At 37.2% G+C, this 15,306-nt stretch overlaps 1 protein-coding gene across 1 annotated transcript in view; it reads right to left on the bottom strand.

Moving 5' to 3' along the window:
• Nucleotides 1–2,646: 2,646 nt before the first annotated feature.
• The window catches only part of GPR149 (G protein-coupled receptor 149), an 87,218-nt gene continuing 74,558 nt past the window's right edge, over nucleotides 2,647–15,306 (bottom strand). The window contains exon 4 of the mRNA XM_003585692.6: nucleotides 2,647–4,543. Coding sequence (XP_003585740.3) covers nucleotides 3,971–4,543 — 573 coding nt within the window. The 3' untranslated portion in view covers nucleotides 2,647–3,970. The remainder of the gene's footprint in view (nucleotides 4,544–15,306) is intronic.

Here is a 15,306-nt window from a genome sequence, read left to right as displayed (position 1 = left end):
GCTAAATCTCTTCAGTCGTGTTCGACTCTGTGCGACCCCATAGACGGCAGCCCGCCAGGCTCCCCCATCCCTGGGATTCTCCAGGCAAGAACACTGGAGTGTGTTGCCATTTCCTTCTCCAGCGCATGAAAGTGACACGTGAAAATGAAGTCGCTCAGTCATGTCCGACTCTTCTCGATCCCATGGACTGCAGCCCACCAGGCTCCTCCCTCCATGGGATTTTCCAAGCAAGAGTACTGGAGTGGGGTGCCATTGCCTTTTCCAGACATATATGCATATATACATATATATGTAGTGAAGCTCTGTATATGACCTGTATAAGAGCTGTATATGACCAATGTACATATATGTAGTGAAGAGCTTAATCCTATCCAAAGAGAGGCCTGACCTTTGCTCTAAACCCTTGGAATGTTATACGTGATAGAAGTGACTTTGAGGTCCTTAGATCAGCCAGATAGTAAAAATGTGATTTAGTGTAGTACCTTTGAGTTATTCATTCCATATAAGCTTGACCTCCTGAGGAGATGGAAACTGAGATCAGTCTTGTGAGAAGTCAACCATCTTTGCCCTACTCCTACATGATGAAGTCCCATTAAAGACTGCACAACAAGATTCATTCCTTATTGGCAATATTCCACGTGTGTTGTCACACATTGATGCTAGGGAAGTAGTGCTGTTCATGACTCCTCAGGGAAAGGAAAGCAGAGGCTCCATACTTAGGCCTTTTTTCTGGATTCTGCTGTATGTGCTTCTTCTCTTGGCTGATTGTGATCTGTATCCTTTCCTTGTAACATACCATAACTGTGACTATACAACTTTCAAGGAGTTCTATGAGTTCTTCTAGTGAATTATTAAAATTGATAGTGGTTTGGGGAACACCAGAACTCACACATGATGTCAGATGTGAGGAAAGTCTTTACAGCCGAAACCAACACAACATTGTAAAACAACTATACTCCCCAAGAAAAAAGGAAGTCAAAGAAGTCTCGTGTGTGCTCACAGTCTATTCACAGTATATATGTGTATATACACACACATTTTTTTTGTTTTTTTTTGCAAAATATTACATAATTATTACATAGTTATAATCCTGTGTACCTAGAATAATTTTTAGCATGAAATAGGCATTCACTAAATATTATGATGAATACATGAATGAAAGTAGCTGAATAGTACAAGAAATTAAGAGAAAATCTATTTATTAAATTCAGTACTACAGAACTATATTGAGAAAAAAACTTCCAAACAATGCATTACCAAGCCTTTTAAAAATTGTTTTAATTAATACTGTGATATTTGCTATCTTCAAAATGGTTGCCTCTGTCAGTCATAACTCTTGGAAGTCTTTGGGATTATGTAATATGCTTTTATATTATTGGGAAATTATAGGTATTATGACTTTTCAGTTTATAGGAGTCACCACCAGGTGGTGATATTTTTATTAAGTAAACAGTTTTTGTCTTCAGCTATATCAATCTGTGTAGAAAAGAGATAAACTATATGAAGTAGAGCATTTATTAATAATAAGAACAATATAACAATGCAAAGGTAATATATTTAAACATAGCACAAAATATCTATAAGGATATGTCCTATACCAGAACACATTTTTACAATCATAATCACATTAAAGAGTAAGCAGATTTTATACTGGTGTAGTCAAACTTTCCCCTCTCTTAACAGGGATTGATAGGAGCCGTTCATGCTTTGGCATAGGCCCCTGTAGATTTTTCTTGAGATCCACTTCCTGTTGCCTTGGAGTTTGAAGTGTTACAGGTTACCATTGTGATGCTGATTAGTCTATGGCTTGAGGGTAAATAATCCTGGTATTGTATCAATACAACAGAACTTTTAAGTGTATCCATCATATAGTTAATTCAACAACCAAAGACAATTAAATGGGAATATGCTAGTGTTTTTTTGTTTTGTATTCAGTTCCTCCGGCATAGGCCCAAGTCCAGTGAAAAGAAAATAGCACACAGGAGAGAAAGGGCTGTTACTGTCTTACAATCAAGTCCTTATGTTCATTAAACATTAATTTTTGTCATCTCCTCCTTTCCACTCAAAGTGCTGCATTTCTTCATTTTTATTATGATTCTGTTTGTAATTTCCTTGCTGGTAGAAATTATACTTTAAGCAGCAAAATCACTTTTCTGTTTTATAAAGTTATACAACTAAGTTTAATATATCAAAACCCATCTTTTACAAAGCATTATTAGAATATTCAACTTTTGCTTTTATAACAGGCATTTAACACTGTTGATTTATACTGTCAGATTAATCTGGCCATTTGTCATATATTAAATTAACCCTCAAGTTTGATCTTAAAAAATATTAAATTAACTACATTTGTAGTGAATACATCTGAATTATTTTGAAAATGATTTCTTGGTAGCAAAAAAAATAATCTAAAGATAAAACAATCTGAAGGATTATGTGAAGTAATTTAGCATTCTGATTCAACATAATGAAATGGGAGCCAAAATAAATCATTTAAAAAAATAATTCAGTCTGTAATTAATAATAAAGATATGTGAGTAAAGTGAGAGAGTACAAAGTTTAAAAATGTAGAATGTCAACTTAATAACTTTGAAAAATAAACATTTAAGTAATACATTTAATATATATTTACACAAAGATCAGAATAAAGCAATTTAAAGAAAAATCACTTCTTAATTTTTGATACGTATGTTACTATTATTCTAACAAGGTGATATCTGCATTTTTGCAATGTAACACATTTAAAAATTAATCTTGAAACATATACCTCACAATCAATAAATTATATTGAATTGTTTCTTTGCTTGAGGCACACACATCTTTGGGAAGGAAATGAAAAAGCACCTAAACTTGGAAGATAGGTGAACTAAAATTTTCTATACTTCAAGAGCAGCTAAGGAGGTTTGCCAAATCTGCAGCTTTAGAAACAGACCCTTTAATTTGGACTTAGAGGATTTTTCCTCTGCTCTACCCAGAATTTTGTTACTCTACTTGGGTGTACCTCACAGAACTTGGAGTGTTTTTTTCCTAGTTTCTGTTCAAATAAACAAAACACTTCTAGAAATGATAAGTATATATTTACAACATTTTCCAATATGTTTAAGAGCTACTTCCAATTCTACTTCTAACATACAATATATTTAAGAGCAGTCAACATACTGAAAAGATGAAAGGAGAACACTCATATTTAAGAGAGAAATAAAAAAATCAGTAAACAATTTGTACTTTATAGAAATGAAGGGAACAACTAGGTACAGACTAGGGACATGCATGTTTCAGAGTTGGAAGCTTATTTGCTATTTTATGCAGGAATGTATTTCCTAGATATCAGTATGAAGCTAAAGCAGTAACTGTAATAAGCTTGCTTTGCAAGCCACATTTAGGCAAGCCTCTTCACATATAACCCATTCCAGTACTCTTGCCTGGAAAATCCCATGGACAGAGGAGCCTGGTAGGCTACAGTCTATGGGGTCACAGAGTCGGACACGATGGAGAGACTTCTTTTTCTCTCTTTCTTTCTTCACATACAACTCAGAGTTTTGCTACATTCTTTCCATTCCCAAAATGTCATTTTCCCCCTTGCAGTAAGGGCCAACATTATGTGTCAAGACACATGCATGAGAACAATATTTTCAATGACTTTATACAATTTTCTGTTTACTCTGAGGTTGACAGATATAGGTGAAAACATTAGTAAACTAGACCAGGGTTTTGATTTAGAAAAGATTTTTAGAAATCGGATAAGAAACAGAACCTTTTAATTGCCACAGTGAGTGATCTATAAGTAACACATCAAAAGCACTTAAGTGTTTGCACTAATTTCAGCTGTTTGTGCTAAAAATAATTAAGTCTGTTAAGCTTATGTAAACCAACAAATAATAAAGAAAATCAATAAGCTTCAGAACAAAGGTGTTAGTTTAGTCATTTGAAGTTGCAGAGCCATTCTTGCCTTTATCAGGCTAAATGATCACTAGTCACCCTTGCTTTCTTCTTCTCTTTTCCGATAAGCTTTATTTAACAGCTGGATTTCCTCCTGGTAGCCAACAGTCTCTTGGCTCTGCCTTTTACTGTTCTGCCTGTGTGCCTCCACAGTGTCTGGAATGGAGATGTTGATATCACCATCGGGATTAGTTGTGGGTAAAAAGAGAGAATATGAGGCTGTTTCCCCTAAATCACAGGAAACGAATCTGTTCTCCTTCCGTGAGTAGCGTAGGGAAGGCGATCTGACCTGCGTGGAGGACTGGCTGATGTTGCTAATGATTGACACCGTGTCCAGGGCCTCTTCATTATCACAAATTTCAAGAACCTCCAAGTGTATTTTCACACTGGTGTCCGCAATTGTGGAGGCAGAATCTTCTGAGTTTGGTTCATGGCCAACACTTTTGGATCGGTAGACTTCTATTTTCTTAGAGGCTGGGGTTATTTTTTGCCCTTCTGCGCTCACCTCATAGGTAGACAGAGATAGGGTTTTCCCGGTCGGGGCTTGGAGAGACACGGTCCCCTGGAATGCACACAAGGGAATGGCCAGAGCACCTCCGGAACGCTGGGGACAAAGACAAAAATGGTTATTATTGAAAACTAGTGTCTGAGAGGGGGCCATTTCATTTTTTCATCATTTTTTTTTTTCATGATAATGGTAACGTTATTCTGGTTCAGACTCATTTCCATGGAAACCTTTTACAGATACAGGATTGAAATTCTGTCATCAAAGCTCTGTACTTAGTTTCTTCTAGGTCAAATACTACATCTAAATGAGGGCAGTCAGAAACCTACCTTTGAGGATAAGGGATCTATTTCTACAGTTGAAAGCAAAGTGTGTGTACTGTGGCCAGCAGGAGTTGGGCAGAATATAAGGATAAAATCAAATGTATGTATACACTTCGGAATTGCTTTTATATTTTTGTTACATGTTCAGTTTTGTTAAAAACTTTTCATAGGTTGAGAGAAGTGCAGACTGTGATTTGAATGCACTTTCCCTCCCTTTGTATGCCAGTAAGTAAGTAAGTGAAGTCACTCAGTTGTGTCCAACTCATTGCGACCCCATGGACTGTAGCCTACCAGGTTCATCTGTCCATGGGATTTTCCAGGCAAGAGTACTGGAGTGGGTTGCCATTTCCTTCTCCAAGGGATCTTCTAGACTCAGGGATCAAGCCCGGGTCTCCCGCATTGCAGGCAGACGCTTTAGCCTCTGAGCCACTAGGGAAGCAGAGACAGTGACAATTGTGAAACTGTGGTTCAGATTAAATATAAAGAGTATTTCAACTGCAGATTTGAGCACACAGTGCTCAAATGTGCACAGAGGAACCAAATGTCACCAGAACTGTGTGGTACAGTGTGCTTACTTTTCCACAGAGAAATCACAGTCATTAAAGTAAACCTGGTAATAGAGAACTCCCCCACACCCCTACAAAAATTTATATTACATTTTAAAGTATTAAAATTTTGGTTTTAAACTGTACTCACCACTGAGAACTGCATAAGAAATAAAGATTAATTCTTCCAATAGTGTGTAGTTTATATTATTGATTCATGCCTTCATACTTTCAATTGACTTTTTTGATTACATGTTCGTTTTAGACAAGTGACAGTGTTAGTCACTCAGTTGTGTCCAATTCTTTGCAACCCTAAGGACTATAGCCCACCAGGCTCTTCTGTCCATGGAATTCTCCCAGCAAGAATACTGAACTGGGTTGTCATTCCCTTCTCCAGGGGATCTTCCCAACCCAAACTTGGTCTCCTGCATTGCAAGCAGATTCTTGACCATCTGAGCCACAAGGGAAGCCCAGTTAGTTTCAGAAGAAGACAGTAATATGCAAACTTTTAGAGCATTGGTTCTAAAAGCTAGATCTCCAGAGCAGCATTATCAGCATCAGCTCATAACGTACAAGAAATGCTATTTTTGAGTCCGACTCCAGGCCTACTGAAATAAAAGCTCTAGGGGTGAGGTTCAAAATAATCTGTACTTAGCAAGCCCTCCAGGCAATTCTATCATGTGGGTAAGATTCACAACCCATTGCTGTAACTAAAGAAATGTCGTTAGTCCAGAAGAAGGTGGGGTAAGGGGATGGTTAGCAGACACTTTATATATATATATATATATATTTAGAGAGAGAGAGAGAGAGAGAGAGAGAGACTGGAATTACTCACTGGACCAGCTTAAATGTTTCTTTCATCAGGGGAATGGGCATGAGGGCTCATAGCATTTTGTCAGTCTAGGATGATTGCCCTTCCCAGTTTGCCTGTGGCTGTCTCAGTTCCAGCACTGAAATTCCTGCATTTAGGAAGCCTCTCAGTCTGAGGAAAATGAGGACAGTTGGTCACCCTATTTGCCATGGACCTATGAGTGGCTAGGGGAAGCCTAGAATTGGGATCCTCTATTAAGGAACAGTGTGGATTCTTATCTACTTAGGTAAAATTTTTAAGGGAGGATGCATCATGAGCTTCATTCAGGTGCCTTCATATCACACCCATTGAATTTAGGGACCAAGAAAAATACAGTCTAGGACACTTGAGACACATCACTAGTCTTTCCCAGTTAAATACTAAAGAGAAGGCTTCAATTCTGTTTATCCATAAGAGAACCTAGGGACCTAGATTTAAGGCCTTGCACCATAAAGGGACATAAACTTTGAAAATTTACACCATAAAGTTAAGTTTGCTTTTCTACTGAGGCAAAGAAACAACTTTACCAATTTTACTTGTATGACTGAAACAGGAAAGACAGAGAGACAATACCTAAGTTCAGTACTGCAGCAGAGCATCGTTAGAGTGGTGGCGACTTTGGGTAAACTTTATTTATTATGTATTCATCATTTGTTAAACATTTCTGAATACTTTCTGTAAGATTCTAAATTTTCACTACATGCATCCGAAGACCTCACAGATGACTGAGTGGGAAAGATGTGTAAAAAATAAAAATTTCAGCTTTATCTATCCTGATAGAGTAAGGAGGTGGAGATCAAGACCATCCCCAAGAAAAAGAAATGCAAAAAGTAAAATGGTTGTCTGAGGAGGCCTTACAAATAGCTGAGAAAAGAAGAGAAGCTAAAGGCAAAGGAGAAAAGAAAAGATATCCCCATCTGAATGCAGAGTTTCAAAGAATAGCAAGGATAGATAAGAAAGCCTTCCTCAGCAATCAGTACAAAGAAATAGAGGAAAACAATAGAATAGGAAAGACTCGAGATCTCCTCAAGAAAATTAGAGATACCAAGGGAACATTTTTTGCAAAGATGGGCACAATAATGGACAAGAACAGTATCAACCTAACAGAAGCAGAAGATATTAAGAAAAGGTGGCAATAATACACAGAAGAACTATATAAAAAAGATCCTAATGACCCAGATAACCACAATGGTGTGATCATGATCACTCACCTAGCACCAGAGATCTTGGAGTGTGAAGTCAAATGGGCCTTAGGAAGCATCACTACGAACAAAGATCCTGGAGGTAATGGAATTCCAGGTGAGCTATTTAAAATCCCCAAAGGTGATGCTGTTAAAGTGCTGCACTCAATATGCCAGCAAATTTGGAAAACTCAGCACTGACCACAGGACTGGAAATGGTCAGTTTTCATTCCAATCCCAAAGAAAGGCAATGCCAAAGAATGTTCAAACTACCACACAATTGCACTCATCTCACGCGCTAGCAAAGTAATGCTCAAAATTTTTCAAGCCAGGCTTCAACAGTACGTGAACCGTGAACTTCCAGATGTTCAAGCTGGATTTAGAAAAGATAGAGGAGCCAGAGTTCAAGTTGCCAACATCTGTTAGATCATCGGAAAAGGAAGAGAATTCCAGGTAAACATCTACTTCTGCTTCATTGACTACACTAAAGCCTTTGACTGTGTGGATCACAACAAACTAGAAAATTCTGAAAGAGATGGGAATACCAAACCATCTTATTTGCCTCCTGAGAAATCTACATGCTCGTCAAGAAGCAACAGTTAGAACTGTACATGCAACAATGGACTGATTCAAAATTGGGAAAGGAATATGTCAAAGCTGTATATTGTCACTCTGCTTATGTAACTTGTATGCAGAGTACATCATGTGAAATGCCAGGCTGGATGAAGCACAAGCTGGAATCAAGATTTCTGGGAGAAATATCAATAACCTCAGATAAGTGGGTGACACCACTCTAATGACAGAAAGCAAAGAAGAACTAAAGAGCCTCTTGATGAAAGTGAAAGAGGAGAGTGAAAAAGTTGGCTTAAAACTCTACATTCAAAAAACAAAGATCATGGACCATGGGATCACTGGTCCCATCACTTCATGGCAAATAGATGGGGAAACAATGGAAACAATGACAGACTATTTTCTTAGGCTCCAAAATCACTGCAGATGGTGACTTCAGCAATGAAATTAAAAGACGATTGCTCCTTGGAAGAAAAGTTATGACAAACCTAGACAGCATAATAAAAAGCAGAGACATTACCTTGCCAACAAAGGTCTGTCTAGTCAAAGCTATGGTTTTTCCAGTAGTCATGTATGGATGTGAGAGTTGGATCATAAAGAAGGCCGAAGGCTGAAGAATTGATGCTTCTGAACTGTGGTGTTGAAGAAGACTCTTGTGAGTCCCTTGGACTGCAAGGAGATCAAACCAGTCCATTCTAAAGGAAATCAATCCTGAATACTCATTGGAAGGACTGATGCTGAAGCTGAAGCTCCAATACTTTGGCCACCTGATGCGAAGAGCTGACTCATTAGAAAAGACCGTGATGCTGGGAAAGACTGAAGGCAGGAGGAGGGGATCACAGAGGATGAGATGGTTGGATGGCATTACTGACTTGATGGACATGACGTTGAGTAAACTCCAGGAGATGGTGAAGGACAGGGAGGCCTGGCGTGCTTCAGTCCATAGGGTTGCAAAGAGTCAGACACGACTGAGCAACTGAACAACAACAGTAGAGCTAGGACCTCTGCTAGATTTTATGTAGGGGTGTCATTTGAAATTGATCTTAAGAATCAAGAAAAGATTGACAGTTTTTAAAGCCTTGCTTTCTGAGTAGTAAGTTGTGAGTTTAAGGGCCAACCTAAAAACTTTCCATCCTGAGAAAAATCCAGAAACTTCTTTTCTTTTTCTAAATCAAAATTGACCAACACATTATTTAATCAGAAAATGTGGCTGTCATTTAATAATGTGAATTATATGTACAGCCTTCTTTATTCTGAGAGCTAGTTAACATGAAAGTGACCCTTCTTACATTATACTTTATCGCAAGGAAAAAAAATCCCTACATCGGTACTCTAAAAATTGTTCCTAAGTTTTCTCATTAGCATGGTACATTCTATAAACAAACTCCTATGGAGTATGCTAGTTTAAAAAAGATGGGATGAGAAAACTAAGTTGTCAGTGCCCAGAAGTATTGGCATGTCTCTTAAAAAGAATTTTCACTGTGTAATCAACAGTGTAGCTATATTTTTATATGTAACCAACTTGCATCACTGATGAGCAGTTAATATCAAAGCAAAAGCAAATATGACATTTTTTGTATCTGATTTTATACATCTAAATACTGCAGATTTCAATAGCTCCTCCATGCTAACCTTATTTTTGAATGAGAAAACAAGCTTTACTGAGTTATCAAATGACAACTCATTAAAACTGGCATTTGAGAGGTGCATAGTGCCAGAGTTTAGCTAAGTATGAAGACTGGTTATTCTGAAATAGTACAGAGTCCCCAGTTATCGAAATTATTTTGTGAAATATTCCAAAGGCTATGATTGAGAGTTACAGAAGTAAAAACAAAGAGGCAGATTATAAAGAAATATATCTGAGCATACTTTATACTCATAATTCAAAGTTGGAAGGTTAGTTTCAGGAAAATCATACTGTTACTTTAAGCTAATTCAGTAATTTAAATTTTACTGGTTATGAAAGTAATATATAAGTTGTTTAGAGTTGTATATGAAGTACAAGAGTAAGGAGTTTACACCAAATTTTGCATGTCTTTAAGCAATATCATAAGAGGTTTATATAATTTTTTTCTTTTGTCTTTTATTTAAGTTAGAGAAACATTGCTCTAAGTGAGAGAAAATGGAACTTGAACTAATGGAGCAATAATAGAGATTCAAGGAGGGAGCTGAAAGAATTTGAATAGAACAGCAGGATTTTCCACCTCTTTTAGGATATGGAAAGTGAAAGTGAAAGTGGCTTGGTCACGTCCGACTCTTTGCAACCCCATGGACTATACAGTTCATGGAATTCTCCAGGCCAGAATACTGGAGTGGGTAGCCTTTCCCTTCTCCAGGGGATCTCCCCAACCTGGGGACCTGGGGATTGGACCCAGGTCTCCTGCATTGCAGGCAGATTCTTTACCAGCTGAACCACAAGGGAAGCCCAAGGATATGGAAGGAGGACTATGGTTATGGAAGAAGGACTCAAATGGAGACAGATTAGAAGTAGGAGAACAGATAGATTTGTATACTGGGACTTGGCTAGCTGGTAGGTCTATAGTAATGGAATGAAGAGACTCTCTTAAGAGCCCATAAAATGCAGAGTACTGAAGCTTATAAACAATTGGATTTCCCTGTGATTAGCTGTATAATAGACCCAGGCTGGACTATTACGAAAATATGGAAAAGCAGCACCTAACCTAGGTGAAGTGAGGGAAAAGGAGGCCTGAAAAAAAAGTTCAAAATAAATAGGAGACAGAAGAAACAATGGTTCCATATGGGAAAACTCTATGTTTAAATATGACAATTTTCTTTTACTTTATTGATTTAATACAATTTAATAAAAATTCCAATGGAATACCAATGGACTTTTATTTTAGAGCATGAAAAATTTCTTCTAAGATTTATTTCAAAGAGTAAATGCTTATGGATAACCAAGAAATTTGAAAGCAGACTAATGAGGGGACTTTGCAAACATGATATGAAGCTATGTAATTAATACAAGATGTTAATGGCAAGATTTGATCAAGCAAGTCTGAGTCAAGAAACCAGGCATAGTATGTCACGAAGATGGCATTTCAAAATAAGGATTCAAGTGGGCCTTTACATATTATTGGCTATTCACTACAAAATGAAATCAGACTCCCTTTTCAATATGCAAAAATTATTTCTTGAATCTTAGTAATTCTTTAAAAATCTGAGTGAAGAAGATCTTTGCAAATCTGGAATGAAAATTAGAAATGACAAAGTCCAAGATGGACAGGTTTGATTGCAGAATAATTAAAAATGTGTAGGGGGCCTCCCTGGTGGTCCAGTCACTAAGACTCCAGACTCCCAATGCAGGGGGCTGAAGTTTGATCCCTGGTCAGAGAACTAGATCCCACATGCTGCAATTAGAACCCAGTGCAGCCAAATAAATAATAAATATATATATTTCAAAATGTCTGTGTAGAAGTATATGCTGAAAGCAATGGTAAAGACAATTGGTAGTCTTGGAGATAATATTTTTGTAGCACATAGAAGATAAAATTTGATAGTCATAAATATGACCTTATTTGGAAATAGAATCTTTGTTGCTGTTGTTTAGTTGCTAAGTGCCGTCTGACTCTTTTGCGACCCCATAGACTGTAGCCAGCCAAGCTCCTCTGTCCGTGGGATTCCCCAAGCGAGAATACTGGAGTGGGTGGCCATTCCCTTCTCCAGGGGATCTTCCCCACCCAGCGATTGAACCTGTGTCTCCTGCATCACAAGCGGATCCTTTACCAGTGAGCCACCAGGGAAGCCTAGCATCATTGTAGATGTTCTCAAATTAGGATGAAGTCATACTGGATTAGAGTAAACCTTAATCCCAAGATTTTGGATATAGATTCACATAAAGAAGGTGAACATGTAAAGGATACAGCATTTGGAGTTATGCTGTCATAAACCAAGGCTCCTCTAGAGCCTCAGAGGAGCATAAAAACATGAGTCAATAGATTTCTGTTGTTTTAAGCTATCTAAGTTTGTGATAACTTGTTACAGCTGCCCTAGAAAACTAATACAATATTTTATGCAAAGAAGCACAAAAATAAATATGCATATAAATGTTTTGCTAAGTTGTACAACTGCCTATTGCCTATGGAGACTGGAACTGTTACAAGTCTGTCAAATCCACATAGAATGTAATCTCCTCAAGGGAAAGGAACATTTCCTTGTTGATCTTAATTTTCTCTGCTATCTCTAACAGTGGCTAGCACATGACAACCCCTCAAAAAATATTTGTTGAGTGAATAAATGTTTCCATGAATGAATGAACCCACAGCATTGACTTTGTAGAGTTTTTAGATTCCATATCTTTTCTTTCTTTTTATTAAATTGAAGTATGGTTGATTTACAATGTTAATTTCTGCTGTACAGCAAAGTGGTTCATATATATATACATAACATCCTTTTAAAAATTCTTTCCTATTATGGCTTATCATAGCATATGGAATATAGTTCCTTGTCCTATACAGTAGTGCTTTGTTTATCTTGACTTTCTAAAGCACAAAACATAAGATCAACTTTTAAAAATTCAGATTTCCTTTGCTATCTGAAAGTAGAGCATTCCTATGAACGCTTTCATAAGCTGAAGTGGTGTAAAGTGAAAAAGCAGTTCCTCTAGGACACATCTTACCAATAGATACACAAAATAAACTGAGATAAAGCACAGATGCTCACAGACACAGTTCAAAGCTATGGCAGCTTGATGCTGAGATGCTGAGTATATTTTCCAGAGAAGGAGCTGAGTGGTGCCATTCCCACAGCTCTGGGTGTGTGCTGCTCCTATAAAGGCTTGTTGCAAAACAAACACTGAATGTTATTTTCATTTTTTGCCTTTCTTATTAAAATAAAAAATCCTCTTTTGATTTCTTTCAGTTAGTGAAAAAAGGTACTAGTGTAGGTCTTTCATAAAAGTGAAGTGGAATACAGTGAATTTTCGAAAAGCAGAGGATAACTGTATTGCCATTTAAAATTTATCTATTTTTATTTTAACAGTCTTATACAATAAATAATGATAGTTAAAGTGCATCAGAAGGTCGTGTCAGACCATACTCTTTTTAAAATTCAAATAGAATATTGAGGGACTGAATTGTATGTGAAAGTTTCTTGCATGATAAAAAATGATAGATTCAGAGAACATAAACCTACTCATTTCGTAGTCTCTGCTTTCTTTTCATTTAAAAGTCTATGAATTAGCATATGCTGTCAGGATTAATGCTAATCCATTATTTCTGTATTCCTGAGCGTAGGTGGCTGGGAGCTCTTTTATCTGAAAATGAAAAGCAGTCTGCTCAGAAATGCTTCAGGAGGAGCCAGCATGTCATGTAAACACATTAGCACAAATAATCTGCTGTGATCATTGATTCAGACTAACTGACCTTGAGCATAGTGAACTTTTTATTTCTTCACTGTAAGCCTCTAGGTGAATCCAGGGTGAAATTATAATATAAAAGAGTTGCTCTAAAATATCTCTCCTAACAGGTGAAGTTTCTGATGATTATCTGAGTCGTTCAATTTATGAAAGCGGTATTACAACACGTGGGATCATAGGGCTCATAAGAGACCATTTTATAAAAGGAGACCTGGCAGCCAGAGCAGTGAATCTGCCCAGGGCCACATGGGTAACAGTAGCACTGGCACCAGGACTTGGGTGGTTTAACTCTGAGTTAAATGCTCTTTCCACTTCACCATGTTGCCACTTTGAAAGAAATCTGCTTTCGCCGGAAGTGGTGGATCATGGATTTTTCTGCCCTAGAAGCTAGAATTCTATCACTAACTCACAAATAATCCAAGCGACTGACAATTTTAATCCAAATTAAAAATATATAGATGGATCTTGAGGTGATTTAGGTGAATTTTAGGCATTTCAAAGTATAGACACTGAGGAATTAAGCAGTGTATCAAAGATAGATTGGAGGAGAAGATATAGGGACACTTAAATAAATAGCAGGGAGAGTGAAAACTTTGTAAGAAAAATAACAAACTATACTTTTAATAATTTACATTTGGAAATGTATTTAAAACTATGTGATTAATATATTTTCATATATTCAAGTTCCCAAATATTCCTTGTGTCATCTCGTCACCTTCATTTAAATCTTTAGTAAACCAAAATGAAGGAGACACATGAATTGCTCAAAGAAAAGAGTAAGAGTGAGAAAGCAGGGCCTCTATGCTCCTACTATCTGGCACAGAAAGTGTTAGGTATTTTAGCATATTCCACCTTCAATTCTCACAGACCTTTGAGCTATAAATTAAGATTTGTCTTTATAGTGATGAAGAGTCTCACAACTGAGTACCAAATTTGGGATTGATAATCACCATAACAAATATTTACTGATCTGCCAAACATATATTAGACTTCTTACTAAAACACTTTATGTACATTTTCTTATTTAATTTTCACATCAACCTTTTTAAATAAAGACTCTCATCATCCTAATTTTATAGATGACATAACTGGATCATGGGGCAATAACTCCAGTTAAGAAATATGTGTGTGTGTTAATCACTCAGTCATGTCTGACTTTTTGTGACCCCATGGACTACAGCCCGCCAGGCTCCTCTGTCCATGGGATTCTCCAGGCAAGAATACTGGAGTGGGTTGCCATGTCCTTCTCCACTGGGTCCTCTCTGACCCAGGGATTGAACCTGGATCTCCTGCATTGCTGGCAGATTCTTTATCGTCTGAACCACCAGGGAAGCACCTGTTAGGAAATGGGATGGTCAAATCCAGATCCAGGACTATCTGTCTCAAGCACTCTGTTTTTCGCCCTTTTGCTACTTCAAGGAGTAGAGTTAGGGAATAAAATATGAGTAACACTTTACTCTCCTAATCCAGCTGGAACTTGTGATGTCTTGTGGGAACAAAGGAGATGGAGGGATTTATGCACTGTAGGAAGTGAAGGGAGTATTTAGAGATCTTTTAGAAAATCCTTTCTACACTTTACTGTAAAAGTCCATAAAACTTTATAACCATTTTCTAAATAGAATCTATGCTACAATAAAAGAATTAACATTTTTTAAATGGAAATTCCCTGGTTGTCCAGTGGTTAGGACTTGGTGCTTTCACTACCATGGGTTCAATCTCTGGTCAGGGAACTAAGATCCTGCAAGCCACATTGTGTGGCAAATAAATATATAAATAAGTAAATAACCCAATTATTTACATGTAATACTGACAAATTTTGGCACTTATTGAAAAGAAACATACAAAACACTTGGTTTAAAAATAAATTTAAACTTAGAAAACTCAGACCATTACTATCAGGCACTTTGCACGTATCTCACAAGCATTTATGGCATAACTAGTGAAGAGCACCAGGCTCCCTGGTAATCTTCATGGAATTTTTAATGTGCTTCCATAAGTTTATTGTAAACCCACCCAAAC

Source organism: Bos taurus, chromosome 1, assembly GCF_002263795.3.
Source record: "Bos taurus isolate L1 Dominette 01449 registration number 42190680 breed Hereford chromosome 1, ARS-UCD2.0, whole genome shotgun sequence".
NCBI lineage: Eukaryota > Metazoa > Chordata > Mammalia > Artiodactyla > Bovidae > Bos > Bos taurus.
This window is presented reverse-complemented; position numbering and strand designations above follow the sequence as displayed.